The sequence below is a fragment of the Seriola lalandi genome, unplaced genomic scaffold (genome assembly GCF_002814215.2).
Source record: "Seriola lalandi dorsalis isolate HSWRI2012SDOR001 ecotype SW California unplaced genomic scaffold, Sedor1 jcf7180002054534, whole genome shotgun sequence".
In the NCBI taxonomy this organism is placed as follows: domain Eukaryota; kingdom Metazoa; phylum Chordata; class Actinopteri; order Carangiformes; family Carangidae; genus Seriola; species Seriola lalandi.
This window is the reverse complement of record NW_019525087.1, coordinates 86,206-104,312: the sequence shown is the minus strand read 5'-3', so window position 1 is coordinate 104,312 and position 18,107 is coordinate 86,206. Positions and strand designations below refer to the sequence as shown.

Genomic DNA, 18,107 nt, shown 5'->3' with positions numbered 1-18,107 from the left:
AGTCCTGACCAGTGAGACCAGTTCTGACCAGTGAGACCAATCCTGGAACAGGCTGTTCTAGTGTTGTGCGTCCGCCTACGTTACTCATGTAATCGCTTTCTACTGTTTCAAGATAGCAATGCACAAACAGTTTTTTCTGTCTTTGTCTTCTGGAGTGGTAGATCCCTCTGTATTTGTATTGCTGAGACTGAAAGGGGCCAGGCAGGTAGTCGGAGGCATCAAGCTACCTCCTCTGAAGAGCTACATAGATAATGTCACAAGCATCCCGCAGACAGCTCCATGCCCATTAAGGCTCCTAAAGCATCTCAACAAACTGATCACATGGGTGAAAATGAAGACTAGGGCCGTTAAATCAAGAAGCCTATCAATAAGGAAAGGAGTGCTGCACGATAAGACCAGCTTCCCCGAAGGAGGAGATTCCTCAGCTGATTGAAAAAACACTGTGAAGCCTAGGAAGGCAGTACACCGCTGACCTCTCCAATAGGCAGATGGGAAAGCTTACCAAGAACCAGGTGGCAGAGGTTCTGGCAGAGATCGATCAACGCTATCTGCCAGGGAAGTTCAAATCACCTGGGATACAATCAGGAGAAGGCACGTCTGGTGCTTGAGCTAAGGGAGTCTGCAGAACAGTCGTAAGGAGTGCCAAAGCCCCCATCTGCACAGGCTGCAGGTGGAAAACGCAAGAAGAAGTTGACCATGCCTTCACCAGTCTGCAACACCGAGAAGTAGTGGGGTCAGTCCGATCCAGCCAGACTGGCTTAGGCTGGGGAACACCGCAGCTATTCTGGTCCAAAGCCACCAATAAATAACAGAAGACCATGTTGGTAGATGAAGTCACCAGGGTAGAGCAGGGGCGCTTCCTTGTGAAGGCAGTGTAACAGGGAAGTCAGGGAGCCTAGCCCCAATTGGGATGCCACCATAAACAGATGCATCAACTGGTCAGACATCTGGCAGATGCCACAGGCCAGGCTCAGCTTCCTGATAAGAGCAGCCTACGATATGCTCCCATGCCCCTGGAACCTGACCCAGTGGTTTGGAAGTGAGGTAGGCTGCCCACTGTGTGGCAGCGCCAAAACAAGCCTGCAGTACATGTTATCAAGATGCACTGACCCAGGGACGCTTCAGGTGATGCCACGATCAGGTCCTTACGAAGCTGGACGAGGTCCTAGAGAAGTGTAGGTTTGCGGCAAACCGCACAACAGAAACAGCAAAGCCTTACATCTCAGCATTCATCAAGCCAGGCAGCAACACGCAGGGACCAGCACAAACGAGGGACCACAGATTCAGCTCGGGAACAGAGTGTCAATTGTTTGTGGACCTGAAAAGGCAGCTGGTCTTCCCAAGAGAAATTACAACAACCACTCTGTGGCCAGACATCATGATATTGTCCTGATGGTAGATCTCACCATCCCATAAGAAGAGGGCATGTCAACAGCCCACAAAAGGAAATGGCTCAAGTAAACCGAGCAGCAGAATGCCAAGACACTGCCAGCATGTACCCCTTGGAGGTGGGCTGCCGAGGCTTCGTAGGAAGATCAGTAATTAGCCCGTCCAAAGTGCTGTTATGACTAGCACAGAAAACCACAAAGGAGCTTGAAGGGGAGGCTGAGAAAGTCAGCTAGTAGCTGTGGCTACAGAGGAAGGACAACGTTGGGGGTCAACACCCCAGTAGGCAACTGCAGGGGGGGTGACGTCCCCTTATGCCATTGCCCCCTTGTCTGGAAATGTGGTGGAACAGGGAGCAAGACATGAGTTAATGGTGGCCTTCAGCTGACGACCCTGCAGCTGACCTAAAAGGCACTGGCAAAGGTGTGACTGGTAGAAATGAAGAAGCAGGATTGCTCCCCCTGCATGACCTGTGGTCAAGTGGATTATTACTCACACTCTTCCCTACAGTTTTATGTCTATATTTACATCCTCATTTTATCTCTCCCATTTCTACCTCGACCTCCCTTTTACTGTGCTACAACAATCAGAAAGACCTAAATTTAGTCAATGTCATTCCCTCACTGTTGAACACCACTTTCCAATTGTTGTCCCACAATGCCACATTAACCAGGTCTCATGGAAACTGAACCTCAATTAGATTTTCAGTCTCTATCAGGTCAACAAAGAAAGGAAGAAGGTAAGTCAGAAAAGCCAGTACAAGTATGTTTCATCTTAATCATCATCTTCTTCTAAGGAACGATGTTCAAAAGAGTTCGGTGATCAAACCTGTTGACCTACAATATCCCTCATGTGTCATGTCATGTGAAACAGCTCAGCTACAGTACAAAAGTTTCTAACATCCACCTTATCTTTTGTTTTAGAGGGATGACAACTCAGTGAAATGCTTCAGTGTAGCCTCGATGGAGGACAGCGTATCACCCCTCTATCATCATGACAATATGTCAGGGTGGGTAACAGTGTCCCAGGGACAGTGATGAACAGCACTGGGGCTCCACAGGGGACTGTTCTGGCTCAGTTCCTGTTCACCCTGTATACGGCTGACTTTTAATACAACTCTGAGTCCTGCCACATCCAGAAAGACACGGAAGACACAGCTATTGTGAAGTGTATCGGCAATGGGCAAGAAGAGGAGTACAGGGATCTGAATATGGCCTTCAGTGAATGGAGCGACAAGAACTGCCTCCTTCAGAACACCTCTAAAACCAAGGAGATAGTCATGGACTTTCAGAAGTCTAGGCCCACCCTTTAGCCAGTCAACAATCAAGGGAAGGACATTGAGGTGGTGCACACTTATAAGTACCTAGGTGTTCACCTGGACAGTAAAGTGAAGGGGCAGAGCCGGCTCTTTTTCCTCTAAAGGCTCAGGTCCTTTGATGTCTTCAGTGAAATGCTGCCCATGTTTTATCAGTCCGTTGTGGCCAGTGTCATTTTTTATGCTGCAGTCTGCTGGGGCAGCAATTTGTCCGACATGAACACAAGGAGACTGGACAAGTTGTTCAAAAAGGCTGGGTCTGTGCTTGGCAGGAGTCTGGACTCACTCAGGACGGTTGTGGAGAGATGCATGCAATGTAAGATGGAGGCCATCTTGGACAATAACAACCATCCTCTCTACAACATTTCTTTGTTCCCACACTGGCATGTTGTTTCGTAGAAAGTGTCCACCTAAGCACAGAGACTTACAGAATTTGAATAGTGAGTGATGGGAGTACCCTCCACCTCTCCCACTGACTGCAATACAAATTCATGAGCTGATTTCCAGAGGAAAGCAGAACTGACCCTTTTTTGTAACTTGCTCCTGTGGCCACATTTTTGGCTCCAGAAACACCAAAGCCATACAATGTGTGCACAAAAATCTTGTGCCGATCATGGTCATGGTTCTGATATGAGTCACCGTTCTTTTCAAAAATAGCAGCAAAATCCCACTCAGCTCTGAGTCAGGTCTTCCAGCCAGACACAGCTGTTTGAGATGGCTCGTTAGGAGACTCTTTGATGTTTACAAACACAGCCACACAGACACAAACACACAGGCAGAAAGCTGTTTACAAATTAGTGCTCACTAAAAGAGATAACAGTTCAGACTGGAAAGTACAATAGTAAATACAACAGCAGACATATTGAATTTACTTTGAGCTTTGAGCTACAGGAACTGTTTAGCCATCATAGTAGCTCTCCCATAGACTGGAATACAAATTCAGAAGCTGATAGCAAACAACAGGATTCAGGTCTCAGCAGATGCTACTTGGCAGAAATGGACAAAGCTGGTTCTTATTGGCTAGTTGGACTCAGTAACTCTTCCCCCTTTTGCTCTCAAGTATGACAGCATGTATAAGGCAAATGAGCACCGTATATGTGTTTTCTTGTATGTGCATGTGGTTGTGTACAGTGTTGTAGTCTAACTTACCCCCCCCCACACACACACACACACACACACACCATCATCCCCCCACACACCCCATTTTTATCACTGAAGGTAGGCTAAAAAACAGAAAAACCCCTGTATGATGTAATATACACTACATCCTCCGCAGCGATCAATTGAATCAACAACTGTCTAAATCTATTTTAATAGTAAATTGCCAACTGAGTATATTAGTAGTCTTTTAAATCCCACAATTCCCAGCCTTCATTGACTATTGACTACTATCAAAAATATAGAGATTTTTTTTGTCCTGTATCACCCAGTTTTGGTCTCATTCTGATATCTTGTGTGGTTTTTGAGGAAATCCCCCCAAAGTGCAGAGAGGGCTGTCCAAAGCTCCTACAGACATCCATGTTAAATTGAGCTCTGAAGCTCTTGCCCTTTAAGCTCTTTAAGGAAGTCTTTGGTCAGTTGTGGTTAGGCAATCTTTTCAATAGGACTATTAGTTTTAATTTTCAAACACAAGTTTCATCTTAAAAGCTGTTGTCTGCCTAGGGAGAGAGAGGGGATTGTGTGTGCCCCCCTGGTGGCCACAGTCACTATAGCAACCAGTGTCTCAGCGGGTCAACTGACAGTTAATGGGCAGAAATGGGCAAAGCTGACTCTGATTGGCTAATTAGACTGATTAACTCTTAACCTAACCATAGCCTTAATCTAACTCAGGTATGGGAACTCTTAAATCAGCAATTTGTATTTGTGTGTACTTGTGTGTGTGTGTGTGTGTGTGTGTGTGTGTGTGTGTGTGTTGATGTGTGGTTCTTTGCGTGTGTGTACATGCATTTCTATAATTGTGAGGGCAACTTTGGTTAAAAAACATTATTGTGAGGTCATTTTGGCCAGTCCTGAAAACTTCAAAGGGCTGTTTGAAGGTTAAGCTTAAGCAACACCATGCACACACATACATTGACAGACACACAAACACCATCACCACCATATGGATATTAACTGTATAAGTCTCCCAACCTGGTAACACAAGCTTTTTTGAGGCTCTATGGTAGACAGCTATACTGCCACACACAACAATACACACACACACACACACACACACACACACACACACACTCATATATTAACAGAAACACACAAACACCATCTCCACGATTTGGATTAACCTTCAAAATACAAGTATCAACATGGTAAAAGGCGATTATTGGCTCTGTTGTGCAAAACCTTATGCAATTAATACTGCCAAACACAGACGCACAGACACTTTCAAAATAAGAGTCTCAAAAAGGTGAGAGGTAAGGTAGGTAATAAAAGTTCGATCTTAGAAGCTATCATCTATACGGGGGTATAGTGGTATATCTTTATTGCAGATCAACTTCTGTAAGGGCATGTACATGTGTGTATAAATGGTTGTGGGCACAAATTTGGGTTTGAAACCATGTGAGGTTATTTTGGCCAGTCGTGACAGCTTCAAAAGGCTTTTTTCAGGGACACCTACAGTGACTGAGGTCAGTATCATGATAAGTCCTACGACATGAATGAAACTGCAAGTAACATCCTTTCTACTATCTACTGGCAATGTTAGATAACTTGATAAAAAGATGGACACACTTTCATGAATGTAGTGATATGTGTGTCGCAGAGACATGGTTACAGCCATCCTCAGTGATGAACCAGCACCTGCCTTTTCTTCTGCATCTGGCCTCATCAACCATCAACAACCACATTACAGTAACACCTTGTATTAATTAAAAATACTATCCCTGCACAGAACAGATAGTGTCTATACTGTAATCTTTTGCACATCCTGCTCAGCAGGAGTTTTGTCAACACTTTTGTACATAGTTTTTTTTCATCTTTTTTTATTGTCTATGTACATTTATCTTTTTGACTGTTGCAGTATTTTGACATTTTATTGTTATTTCCTGTTAATATGTTTCTTGTATACTGCTCCAAACACCAAGCCATATATCTTGTAAGTAAAAACCTACCTGGCAATAAACCTTATTTTCTGATTCTGCCTTTGTGATAATGTCATCATCCCTTCCTCATGCTGCTAGAGCCTGACACCCATGTGTCATGCACTATCCCCTTGCCTTCATATTTTTATAGGTAAATAAAAACATACTGTTTGTATTACAAGTACTCATAATTTGTTTCATTGCTATCAACAATTTTAACTATCCACAATAAATGCACATATAAATAATAAATTATAAGGAACATGGGGAAAACAACTACATGATTAACATATGGAGCAATCATGTAGTGTGTGCAAGTATCATGATCTTACACATTACACCTTTAATACTACCTATTAAAGGCAGCCAGTCATTTGCTTCAAGTGTAAATCTTTTTTCTTTTTTTTTCTTAACAAAAAAAAACCCCAAAGCAATTATTATTCTAATATACTTATTTTTGTCAATGACAGTGACGGGTTGGGGTTCTGAGATTGTAAGGTGATCGCCACAGAAAGAAAACAGTGTGAGTGTGAAATAAATGTCTGTTTAGAGCTCAGGAAGCCCTGCTTTTATCATTAGATACACTTGTGTTATGTTCTGTCAAGCATTTAAGGCAAATTCCTCAAGAACAAAAGTGAGCAGATTCAGTTTTTCTCATTGGTATCTATGTATATACATGCATATATGTATCTGTAGTATTTTGAGTATTTCAGTGACTCCTGCGTCAGGTTTCCGGTTAGTCATTTTTTAAAATCGAATTAGTTCTTAGAGTGTAAGATTTACAGAGTTGTCACAGCTGTCACTTCATAGCTCAGAAAAAGAAGAGTAGAAAAAAAGCACAGTAATGTATGCCTGATTTCTGGTACTGACAGATATACTTAATCACATGTATATTCTTGTTTTCAAGCTTAAAAGCACAAGTGAAAAGAGAAGCAGCAGTTAAATTTCTTTTGGATGCACATCCTGCACAGTGACTTCAACTGACTCATAATGAATGACGTGATCCAACTGCCATTAGATCTTGTTAGGAATTTTCATATTTTCATTATTAACTAATACTGTTATGAACAGTTAAGATGTAAAATAATGATGATTAGTTTTATATTACATTGATTAATTAGTGTTGTACCTGTTGGAAAGTGTTCATTGATCGACCAGTTATCCACCTGCAGCGTAGCATTGCCACCATTCCTGGTGAAACGGACAACATGATACTTCCCATCATTCACTGGTGTACTGGTTTCCTGCACACTGATATCCACTGTTCCAATGTTGAAAGTCACTCCAATCTTTCCTTGTTGCTGAAATGAGAAAACACATTTGCTGATTATAAACACTGAAACATAGGTGTAAGGTTGTAGTGGTGGTGGACCCTTACAACAGAATGAAGGCCAGCAGTCATAAGGTGTAAAGCATAGTGGAGACATGAGCAGCATCAGTCCAGCAGGGACTTTCTTCCCGAGCTCTTGTGAAAATAGCAAATACCACGAAGGTCAACAGCTCTCACAGAAATGTAGCAGCTGGAGGACAACAAAAGCAGTCTCACAGCGTCCCCTCATGAACAATGATTATATCCTTTTTACTGTAGAATATTTAATATACTATAAAATTGTTGGGTCTGAGCTCTACCTCATGAGCTGGACACCAAATATGTTGGATTTCGGTTGTCTATCAATTTGTTGGCTATCATAAATTAAGAAAAATATTAATATTAAAAATATTGATGTTAGATAATAACTTTAAAATTAATTAAAGTCCTCAGGGCACCAGCCTAAACTAATAGGCAAAATAGCCAATATGGTTTTAGTCTCAGTTTATTACCATTAATCTGGAACTCGGATTAACAATTAGAGTATACTAACTATAACCAAATTACCATATCAACAGTAGGTTAAAGTTGAAGGATTGGAATTCTACAAAGTAGAGGTTGGCAATATTCACGCTTGTGCAACATTAAACACACCAGTAGTTATACTTAAAGGCATTTATTTACAATGGAGCAGAGTAAAACACAATGTCTAAACTACTATATGTCACACCGCGGTGAGGTCAAGTTGGGTTCTTGTCCTGTCTCCATGTTTTGTCTTGTCATTTCCTGTTTTATTTTGAAAAAGTAACTCTCCTCTCGTTTCAGGTCACTTGCCCTTCCTCACGTGTCACCGGTCTGATTGTATTCCCTGATTCCCCATTGTGTCCACCTGTTCCCCATTACCCCCATGTGTTCAAATAGTCTGCGTCTCCCTTTGTCTTGTGCCAGTGTGTTCGTCTTCGTGCATGTGCGTTCACCCCAGCCTTTTTCACAGTTTGGACCATAGTCGTTGTCACAGATTTTGTCGGTTTCCTCCAAGAGAGAGATTTTTTGTTGTAAGTTTTATATCTTTGTTTAGGCTCCATAGTTAATGCTTGCATAGCCTTTTGTTTCCTCCGTGCGGAGTGATTATTATTTACTTACCTTTTCATATAATAGTGCCTCCAGTTTTCAGGAGAGTTTTTGTTGTTTCTATTTCATCTTTTTGTTACTTATTTTTTCCTCTGTAGCGAGAGTGATTTTCTGTAAACGTTTTATGTAGTCTTTTCCTCCCTTATTGGAGCGATTATTATTTTGGTAATTTGTTAAACCAAGCTTCTTCTTTAAGAAGCACGTCTGTGTTTTTAAGGCATCATCACCACCACTCTGTAGAGGTAGAAAAGTTCACTCAAATTTACATGTGAACAAGCCAAACACACCTCCCTATTTCTTTTTGTATTCATTTGTCCAAGCTGAAAAAGTGTATTTATAAAATTGCATTTGTAAAAGTATTGATTACAATCAATAAAAAAACACCAGTATGTCCTTGTAAATTCAATATGTTTGAAGACTTTCTCAGTTTCTAACTGTAACCTGTGGGCTATGACTACATTTTACCAAAACTTCAAAATCAATGAACTCCAGCAACTTGAAAAGGATGTGTTCATATGCTTACAAACACTGGACATGAAAACAAGGTTTTTGAAATATGTTACAAACTGAGGCAGCAGTGGTAAATATAACACAGCAAAGATATAATAAAGCACAGATTGGACAAACTAAACAATAAAGGTGAAATAGTTAGAAAACAAAACAAAGGGAATCTTGGACATGACCAAACATAAATGAGATGTAGAAGATGTGTGTTGGAACTTACTATGTGCAGCATGAGATAGTCCCCCAGACCTGGAGCACTGTCGATCCTGACCAGAATGCCATCTTTGAGGGACGTGCTGAAGCCGACGGTCAACCTGTCTGTCCTGGTGCTTGGCCTCTCATTGGCTGGCCACTTGAATGTAATGAGGCCTCCTCCTTTGCCAAAGATGTATGTTGTTCCAGCTGAACAGAGCAGGAGGGGAGTGTAAACAAACTCTGGACTAAACTGGACTAAAACAAGAACCACACCTTAACTCTACTCTTCATATGAGCAAAGCAAGTCAAGTCAATGATGTCATTTACTGCTATGATGCTGTAACACATAAGTAGTACAAGAATATCAGGTATCATCAAACAACAGATATATGGGATATTGTAATAATAATGATGATGATAACTAAACTTGCAATCTGGTATAAAAGGGTCCAAGCACATTAATCACTGATCATCTCTTTGATGGTAAATAATGGCAGAGATACTGTATCACCACCAAGGAATGGTCTACAGGTGCATGTGCTGAATTAATGGTATGGGGCTAAAAGTCACCAAATCTTTTCACTTGTGAAAGTTGCATCTCTTTTCCTTTCATCTCATTGACAGTTCTAATGAGTGACTGACAACAGAACAGATTAGACTCTAATCTGTAATGCAGTCCGTACACTCAAGACTCTAATCATTAGAGTCTTGAGTGTACGGACTGCATAGTGCCACAGTTGTTATAGTTTCCTTACCCTCAATCACATCAATGGAGGGATAAGTAAAAGAACCTGGGAGGATTGGTTTGATAAGTGTACAACAACAACGGAATACAAAAACAGTTACAAACATATTACGCTGACCACAATGTCTTCATGTTGGGTAAAATAACCTACCTTAATAAACAGAAAATGGCTAACAAGCTGGATAACACATTACATTGCAGACTGGTAATGGAATAGAACAAGCTTAGGCCATAAAGGACATAGAGCAACATCAAAAATACCTTTATTCTAAGGCTGGCTGGTTGATACAACTGCACAAGGAATTATAATATAATCCAAATCACAGGAGCTGCAGTTTTTTTGATGAAGGTAAATGTGTCACATTGTTGTGCATTGTTTGCACCATCAGTGCTTTTTTCATTGAAAATGGAAAAAAAAAAAAATTCCAACTGAAACTGCTATATCTGCCAAAATAATCGCAATATGACTTTTTTTTTTTTGCATATCGTGCAGCCTGACTAGTTGATGAATGGAAAATGGACCAACCATTTTGATGATCAATTCAGTTCAGTCCTGCTACCTGAGACACAGGTCTTACCGGCCTGCTCACAGCAGACTGCAACACTCTTCTCCTCGACAGCAGCGACCTTCTTAGGATTAACTGAGATTGAACCAAGTTCTCTTCAGGATCAGCAGCTACAACACAAGGTCAGCTGTCTAACATGCATCTAACAGGTACACACAGACGCCAACGCATGCGCATATCTGCTTTATACACTGAAGTGAGACAGTTACTCACATCTGTGTCTGCTGATCAGGGGTCTCAGTAGAATTTCCTATCATGATATGATTGATGCTGACAACTCAGAATTAAACAGGTGAGGCTGTTTCAAACCTGTTGAACAGGTTGAACTCATTGTCCACATCACCTGGTGTTGCCTGGCTGTTCTTCTCGTTATAGCCAGTGATGGTCATCATGACATGGTTAAAATCCCCCGATGTTGCAATGAATGCATCAGGGTGCTGGGTCTGTACTCTCGCAACAGTCTTGTGAATGACATCACACGCGACTGCAGGCTCAGCTCGTGGTTGAATGTAAACAACAATGGCGACGATGTGTGAGAACTCCCTTGGTACATAGTACAGTTTAAGACCAACTGCCAACAGATCAATATCCCGACAGCAGATCTTCTACTTCACTGTGATATGACCTGGGTTGCACCATCTATTGTTCACAAGCAGAACCAGTCCTCCACCTTTATTTGTGTGCTGTATGAATATGAGTGAATGGGTGAATGTGGTAATTACTGTAAAGCACTCTGAGCTCCCCTCACAGCTGGAGCAAAAGCTTATTCTTGTCACTGCTGACCTTGCCATTTATAGTAAAGCTCAATAAACCTGGGGATCAAGCAAACCTCTCTTCATTGAAAGTTAACACAGTTGAGAGTAGACATGGTTAACTACTTTTATCAATACTGCTTATCGACCTGGTACTATAACAGTACTTTTGTCTGTACTTCTTGTTAGTTTGAAAGGGAAAAAAAAAGAACAGAATTGCTTAATTTTCCCATATTCACTCGATTAACATTCTTGAGTAACAAACTTCAACATTGTTTTGAACAAATCACTATTATAGACTGATTTTGAAATGATGGAAATGTAAAACAAATATACAAATACCATACACAATGATCTGCTACAGGATGTTTTCTGTGACAGTATTTTTACTGTGCACAGTGCTGTTCCTCTGCTCTGAGGGATCTGAAACTGAATTTCTGAACAGTTCGGATGATTCTCTTTCGATTTCAGATTGAATTTACAAACACACCTAGAACGATCAGCTGGTTAATGATTACTTTTCAATATTAACCCAGTAGAGTAAGAAGCATAAAGACACGCTTTTGCGGACAGAACAACAAGGGCAGGATCAATTAACCTAAAGGTTGGAACTACTGAAGGATGGGCATCATTCATTCCACACAAAAGACAGAACTTCAGCCAAACAGCACATGAAATTAACTGAAGACCAGCGCCTTGATGAAGATGAAGTCAGTCTGCAAACTTTTTCTTACTGGCTCACACTAATGCGATGAGTGGATCAGCTGTTAAGAACACTGCGAGCAGAGAGAGGTGCAGACTGTCAGCCTGCACTGTTCTGAAGGATTAGAAAGACCTCCAAAGATGACCTAGAAACTGAAGTCTGTTGTGACGAATGAGTAACCCTTACCTAATGTTGGACCATCAGAATACATCATGGATGGTGTAGCACTGATTAAGAGTTGTGTTACGATACAACCATCCAAACTTCATTAAGCAACAAGAGAGACAAGGACATGGAGCAGTTGGGGATGGGCCAACACATCTAATTTCATGAAATAATGCATTAGTGCCAAACTATGGGAGATTTCCCACAAGTAGTGGTAACAAAGCATTTTGCATTCATTTGCAATTACATCACAATATCAGGACCATGTAGACTGAATGAAGGCCAGACAATCCTCATGACAGGATGTTTTGAAAAAGCTGAAGAGACAAAAGTATTCAGAAGGATAAAGTGGAGAGCTTACCTGATTCAATCCACCTAACTAAGACATGCAAGAGTATTCGCCTGGTGTGATGACACTGCCGTACATGTGCTGCTCTTATATTTTGCAAGTTGCAGCAAGTTTGACTCCACTGCAGTCTTCATGCACAAAGGCTGTGCTGGCAAAGAGAAGCTTGCGCCCATCAGTACAATGTACAAACAGCTGGGGACAGCTTTCTGTCAGTGTCTTCCAGTACACCATGCATTAACAGCATGTGACACAACGCAGCTTTTCAAAATAGGAAATACTGCTATTACAAAACCTGAGAGTTGACTGGCTTAAGTCACTTTGGTTAGAGTGGAATGGATGGATGGAAAACAAATAGATGGATGGGTTTCCACCTACGACATGCTGCCTCAGCATGTGCTGAGAGCCGTGTACATGTTGTTTTTTTTTTCGGTTTTATTGTTTTTTTTGTAACAGTTCTGATATAATTTCCAACCGCATTTGTTAGGGTAATGAATGTATGTGTGCGTATGACTTTTCATATTAGTGAAGTACAGTGCTTCTGTATATTCTGTCTTTTTCCCCCTCATTGTTACATTACAAATGAATGTGTTGTTGTCCTGCTCTGTGTATTTTGGCAACACTATAAATGGTCATACCAGTAAAGCAAATTTGAATTTGATGATATTGAATGAAGACATCTTTTGTGTCCTTCTCTTACCACACCGCATTGTATATTTCACTGTACAGTGCTAGTGGCAGGGTTAGAGTATTAGGTGCTAGTGAATCCTGAGGGGTCGACTGAATTGTTTCTATGTGAAGATATGACCTTCTAGCTCTAGGTTTATGTCCTAATCATGACCTGAAGCATATTTTTGTTCTCCAAGTCTATTTTCCTGCATTCATAGACAGTGATTATATTATGGGTTCTAAGCTCTTCCAAAATGTGGGTGATCTACAACACATTACTGCGTCTGATCACTTCATGTGCCGACACAAACACAGCACTTAAGCTACTGCTGCTCTGCTAACATGCTGTCTCTTATACACATCTCAAAGGCTGTGCTGGCAAAGAGAAGCTTGCGCCCATCAGTACAATGTACAAACAGCTGGGGACGGCTTTCTGTCAGTGTCTTCCAGTACACCATGCATTAACAGCATGTGACACAATGCAGCTTTTCAAAATAGGAAATACTGCTATTACAAAACCTGAGAGTTGACTGGCTTAAGTCACTTTGGTTAGAGTGGAATGGATGGATGGAAAACAAATGGTCATACCAGTAAAGCAAATTTGAATTTGATGATATTGAATGAAGACATCTTTTGTGTCCTTCTACTACCACACCGCATTGTATATTTCACTGTACAGTGCTAGTGGCAGGGTTAGAGTATTAGGTGCTAGTGAATCCTGAGGGGTCGACTGAATTGTTTCTATGTGAAGATATGACCTTCTAGCTCTAGGTTTATGTCCTAATCATGACCTGAAGCATATTTTTGTTCTCCAAGTCTATTTTCCTGCATTCATACACAGTGATTATATTATGGGTTCTAAGCTCTTCCAAAATGTGGGTGATCTACAACTCATTACTGCGTCTGATCACTTCATGTGCCGACACAAACACAGCACTTAAGCTAATGCTGCTCTGCTAACATGCTGCTCATGTTATTCCTTTGGTGTAGATATGGTGTCAGGAAAAACTTTATATACTTTGTGAAATAAAGTCTAAAATGGATCTTTATTATTCATGCCTTCATATGTATTTGGTATTAAATGCAATGCATTTGTCATGTTACAATACAAAGTTATTTCTCTCTGTATTTAAAAATATTTATTCTATAATTGCTGTTTCATGACCTACTGTAGTTTGCCTGTCCATTTCATCCTACTACATTTTAGTCCATGTAGTTCAGTTCTCAAGTCCCAGAATGATGTGATGCCTCCTGTTTTTAGTCAGACTTTTGCAGTGAAGTGCACTGTGCCATAGATCTAAGGGGTAAATCCCATCCAGGTTGGAAACCTCCTTTGCAAGTCAGAGACTAGAAACTTCTGCATTTTCTGAAGAAAATGCGTGTGATGCTGCAGTGGTGCCATCAATTTATGACTATGTGAAGAACTGCATCATGGTCAACCTTTCATATTTATAGCCTTAACAGTGTTTGAGATATTAATGATTTGGTGTACTCCTTAAATAGAAATGGGAACTAAATAATTACAAACAATATCGCCAAGTTATTTACGAGTTAATATGTACATTCAGAAGTGCTTTTAGTACTTATTATCATATTCATAGGCAGCAATGACTCCAGCCTATTTGGGATTTGAACCAGTGATTTGCTGTTCATGGCCCGGCATGTGCGCAAATGGCAGGTGCCAGCTGCAGACTTTCCATTAATTTATAGATACAGCTCAGCTCTCACAGATCCAAATGGATGAGCAGACCTCTTGAACTACTGTGAGTTAATCAAAAACCATACATCGTATCAGCAAGATTATTACTTCATGAGCACCACAAGACCTTTCTGCACATGTGTGAGCTGTGGTGTTTATAGCGTTAAAAATGTGGAAACAGGAGTGAGTTACAGAAAAGGCTTTTTCTGTTTCCCTCTGAAAATCAGTCTCTGGGGCAGTTGGACCATACTCCCATCGCTCTGAGGCTCACTGTGCAATTTCTGTATGCTTTTGTAAGCACATTGCCTGAAAGAAGACAAATTGTCCTACGGCGTAGGAAGCAATGATGTGTGTAGAGTGACATTTGTGGCCATAAGGATGAGTTGAAGCAGTTTCAGTTGAATTATAACTCTGAAACTCATACTGGCAAGTAACATATCTCAACTGTTACAACAAGAAGCTATATCATTTTTAAGCTGGAGGTTGAATGGCATGAAATGGTTGAACATTTTTTTTTTTGTTGATGGAAAGTGTAACAAACAGCACAAAACTGTACAAAATGTACAAAAAATAATTGAAAGATAAAGGGCCAAAAATTGCTTAAAAAAAAAAAAAAAAAAAAAACCTTAAGAAAGAAGACATGTACAAGCAAAACTTGTAATGTCACACCTGAAGGAGATTTCTGACACAATGTTAAAATGATTATAAAAGCAGCTTATATTAACTAAAGTGCAGTGCAATGAAAAATTAGATGCCAAAATGTTAAACTGAAGACGAAGTCTATTATATGCAAAAGCTGAAAAGTTAAACATGTTGAAACAGTTGAAAGCAGTTGCTGCAAAAGGTGGAAGAAGAAATAAAATGCCTTAAAACTGTAAAAGAATGAATCATTTGTATTAGTAACAAATAGATGATGTGCATCCTAAACAGTTTTGAAGTTTTGAAGGATTTAAACATTGCCTCCATTGACTTACATTGTAAAAAATTGCAGAAAAGCTAATATTTCAAAAATCATAAATAGTATTAAAAAGTTTAAGTTGAGCATAAATCTTCTGTAGAAGCTGAATGTTGTGATAGTTGAACGGTTTATGTAGCACAATGTATGCTGGAGTAGTTAACAATTGAAGGAAAGCAAAAGGAGGATCACAGGCCCTGTTCAGACCTGCTAGGAACATATGTCTTCAGTGATCCAGTCACACGTGATTTGAAATCGTCAGCACATGTGTCTCGATTGACCACTTGTGATCGACTCTCACTTCCCCATTTTATATGCAAATAAACAGGTATGTGTTATTGTCTTTAGCCAATCAACAGACAGGTCCATTGTCAACATTGTCTAAAACCTGTGATGAATCAAAAACTGTAATAGGATAAGAAAAAAGTTGAATGCAAGCTTTATAGCAAATCTTGTGAACATTTAAAGTTTGAATGAAGTCTCTAGCTGAAAGTATGCTGAAGTAGTTAAAGTTCAAAGGGCAGAAAGTTTTAAAAGATTTGAACATCATCTCCATTCAATTGAATGGCAAAATAAATTGCAGAAAAAGCTTAATACTTCAAAAATTATAAATAGTAGAAAAAAGCATAGAAGCAGAAATCTCCTGAAGAAGCTGAACGTTTCGATAGTTGAACGGTTTTTGTAGCGCAAAGTATGAAGGACTAGTTAGTTGCCGAAAAGCATACAGAAGAAAAAAAAAAGATAAAGATTTGAATAACAATGGTTATATATATATAGAGTGGGATTGCTTTTTCAGCTCCTGTATGGTACTGTACAGACACAGGTTTGGGGTTGGGTGTGGACAGTTGAGATGTGTCCCTACTAATGATGAGTGTGTTTTCTGCAACAAGTGGGCTTTCATGATGTCAGTTAGCTGCAGCGCTAACGCCAGAGTCTCATTGATGAGGAATGAAGGGGCAGGCTTGATGTGGTTGGTATTAGACTTTAAAGTTTTCAAACATAATGGATTTTAAAATGTTTTTTAGAACCGATATTACAATGAATTAGAAACAAATGCACCCAAAAAATGTATTTAGTACATCAGGCCTTGTTTATGAAGAACCAGTGTCAGTGTAGGTGTTCTGTGATCTCCTTCAAAATGTATCATCTTTGACATCAGCAACATATAGGAATAATAATTACATTTTACACCTCTTCCGTGGATCAAGACTTATCAACTCACTCGTTATGCATTCATTTTCTTGTAGTAAAATTCCATTTCATGTAATTATTTTGGCTACAATATATAAATAAAAGAAAACATTACATACCAATATAATAAATCAAATAAAACTTAAAATATCTGTTTAAAATCAGAGAAAAATGAATATGACATACAGTCATATTAAGCAAATACATATTGAATTATGTAAAAAATTTGCAGTGTCAAACTAACTGTGTGTCTGTCTGTCTGTGTCTTTTTAGTATATCTGAGTGCAGTGTACTGTCTGGCAAATATGGCCAGTCAAATTCATGGTCTAGCCTTTATCTGTATAAGATTATGAAATCCATGGTAGCTAGAGCTTTAGCTATAATCTTTTTATATAATATTGGCCCCTGTGTCGTAAGTAGTCACTTTTTTTATTATTAAAACATTTTTTTCACTAATCCCTTGTGTGGTTGCATTTGGGTCCAGCTTACCACAAAACGTGACACCAACTAGATGAACGACTGTTTAACTGGAAATCTTTTTGCTGGGGTTTGAATACTCCATGGGTCACAAATATTCAGGTCCTTTATATACTGTTGTATTATCTTTCTAGATTGAGCATGGAAGGTGTCCAACACCGATGAACGACCAAGTTCCGGGTCTAAAATGCAGTTAAAATCTCCTGCCATTATTATTTTACCTGAAACGGTGGCCACCAGCAAAAGCAAATTGATATTTTTTTCAAGAGTGTTTGCGGAACCACTAAAAATCTACCAGCTTTATCATAAATAGTGTTGTTAACTTGGAATGGAGTTGTGAATCAACAACATAACCTGTTTTAGCTTAGTCAATTTTACCATCCCCTTTAAATTACAAGAAGTGATTATTAAATTCTTTTTTGAAGTAATCTTAAACTATTAAGATATAATGTACAGCAAATTATTATCTGTTAGTTGTAGTTTTATTTCCTTGGGTAATGTTGAAGGATTGCCAGTATTGAGGAAAACAAAAAGCAAACATAAAACTTAAGATCTGCCATAAATAAATCCCCTTAGCTGTCATCCTGAACAACACAGCCTCTCGCTCCCTCCCCCTGACCTCAGGGTTAAGTTAAGTGCACACACTGATCCAGTGTAAACAAGGGAGCAGTTGAGTTTGCGGGGACATTAGAGTCTCCTAGCAAAAGTACATATTCTACACCAACAAGCATATACTAAATGATATACTTTATTCAACCAGAGAATGAAGAACAATAATAGCAACTAGAAAATTCCAGGGAAATTTTGAGTGCCACGGGGGCTACTGCCGGGATGATTACATGATTTATTTCCAGTGTTCAAAAGTCACCCTGATCATATTCTGGTTTTGAGAAATGTCTTGATATAAAAGACTCTGATATAAAAC

General features: G+C 39.7%; 1 protein-coding gene across 1 annotated transcript in view; it reads right to left on the bottom strand.

Moving 5' to 3' along the window:
- LOC111661088 (neurexin-3a) overlaps positions 1–18,107 on the bottom strand; it is a 129,856-nt gene that overhangs the window by 33,152 nt on the left and 78,597 nt on the right. Inside the window, 2 exon segments of the mRNA XM_087176135.1 lie at positions 6,905–7,076; positions 8,940–9,121. Coding sequence (XP_087032261.1) covers positions 6,905–7,076; positions 8,940–9,121 — 354 coding nt within the window.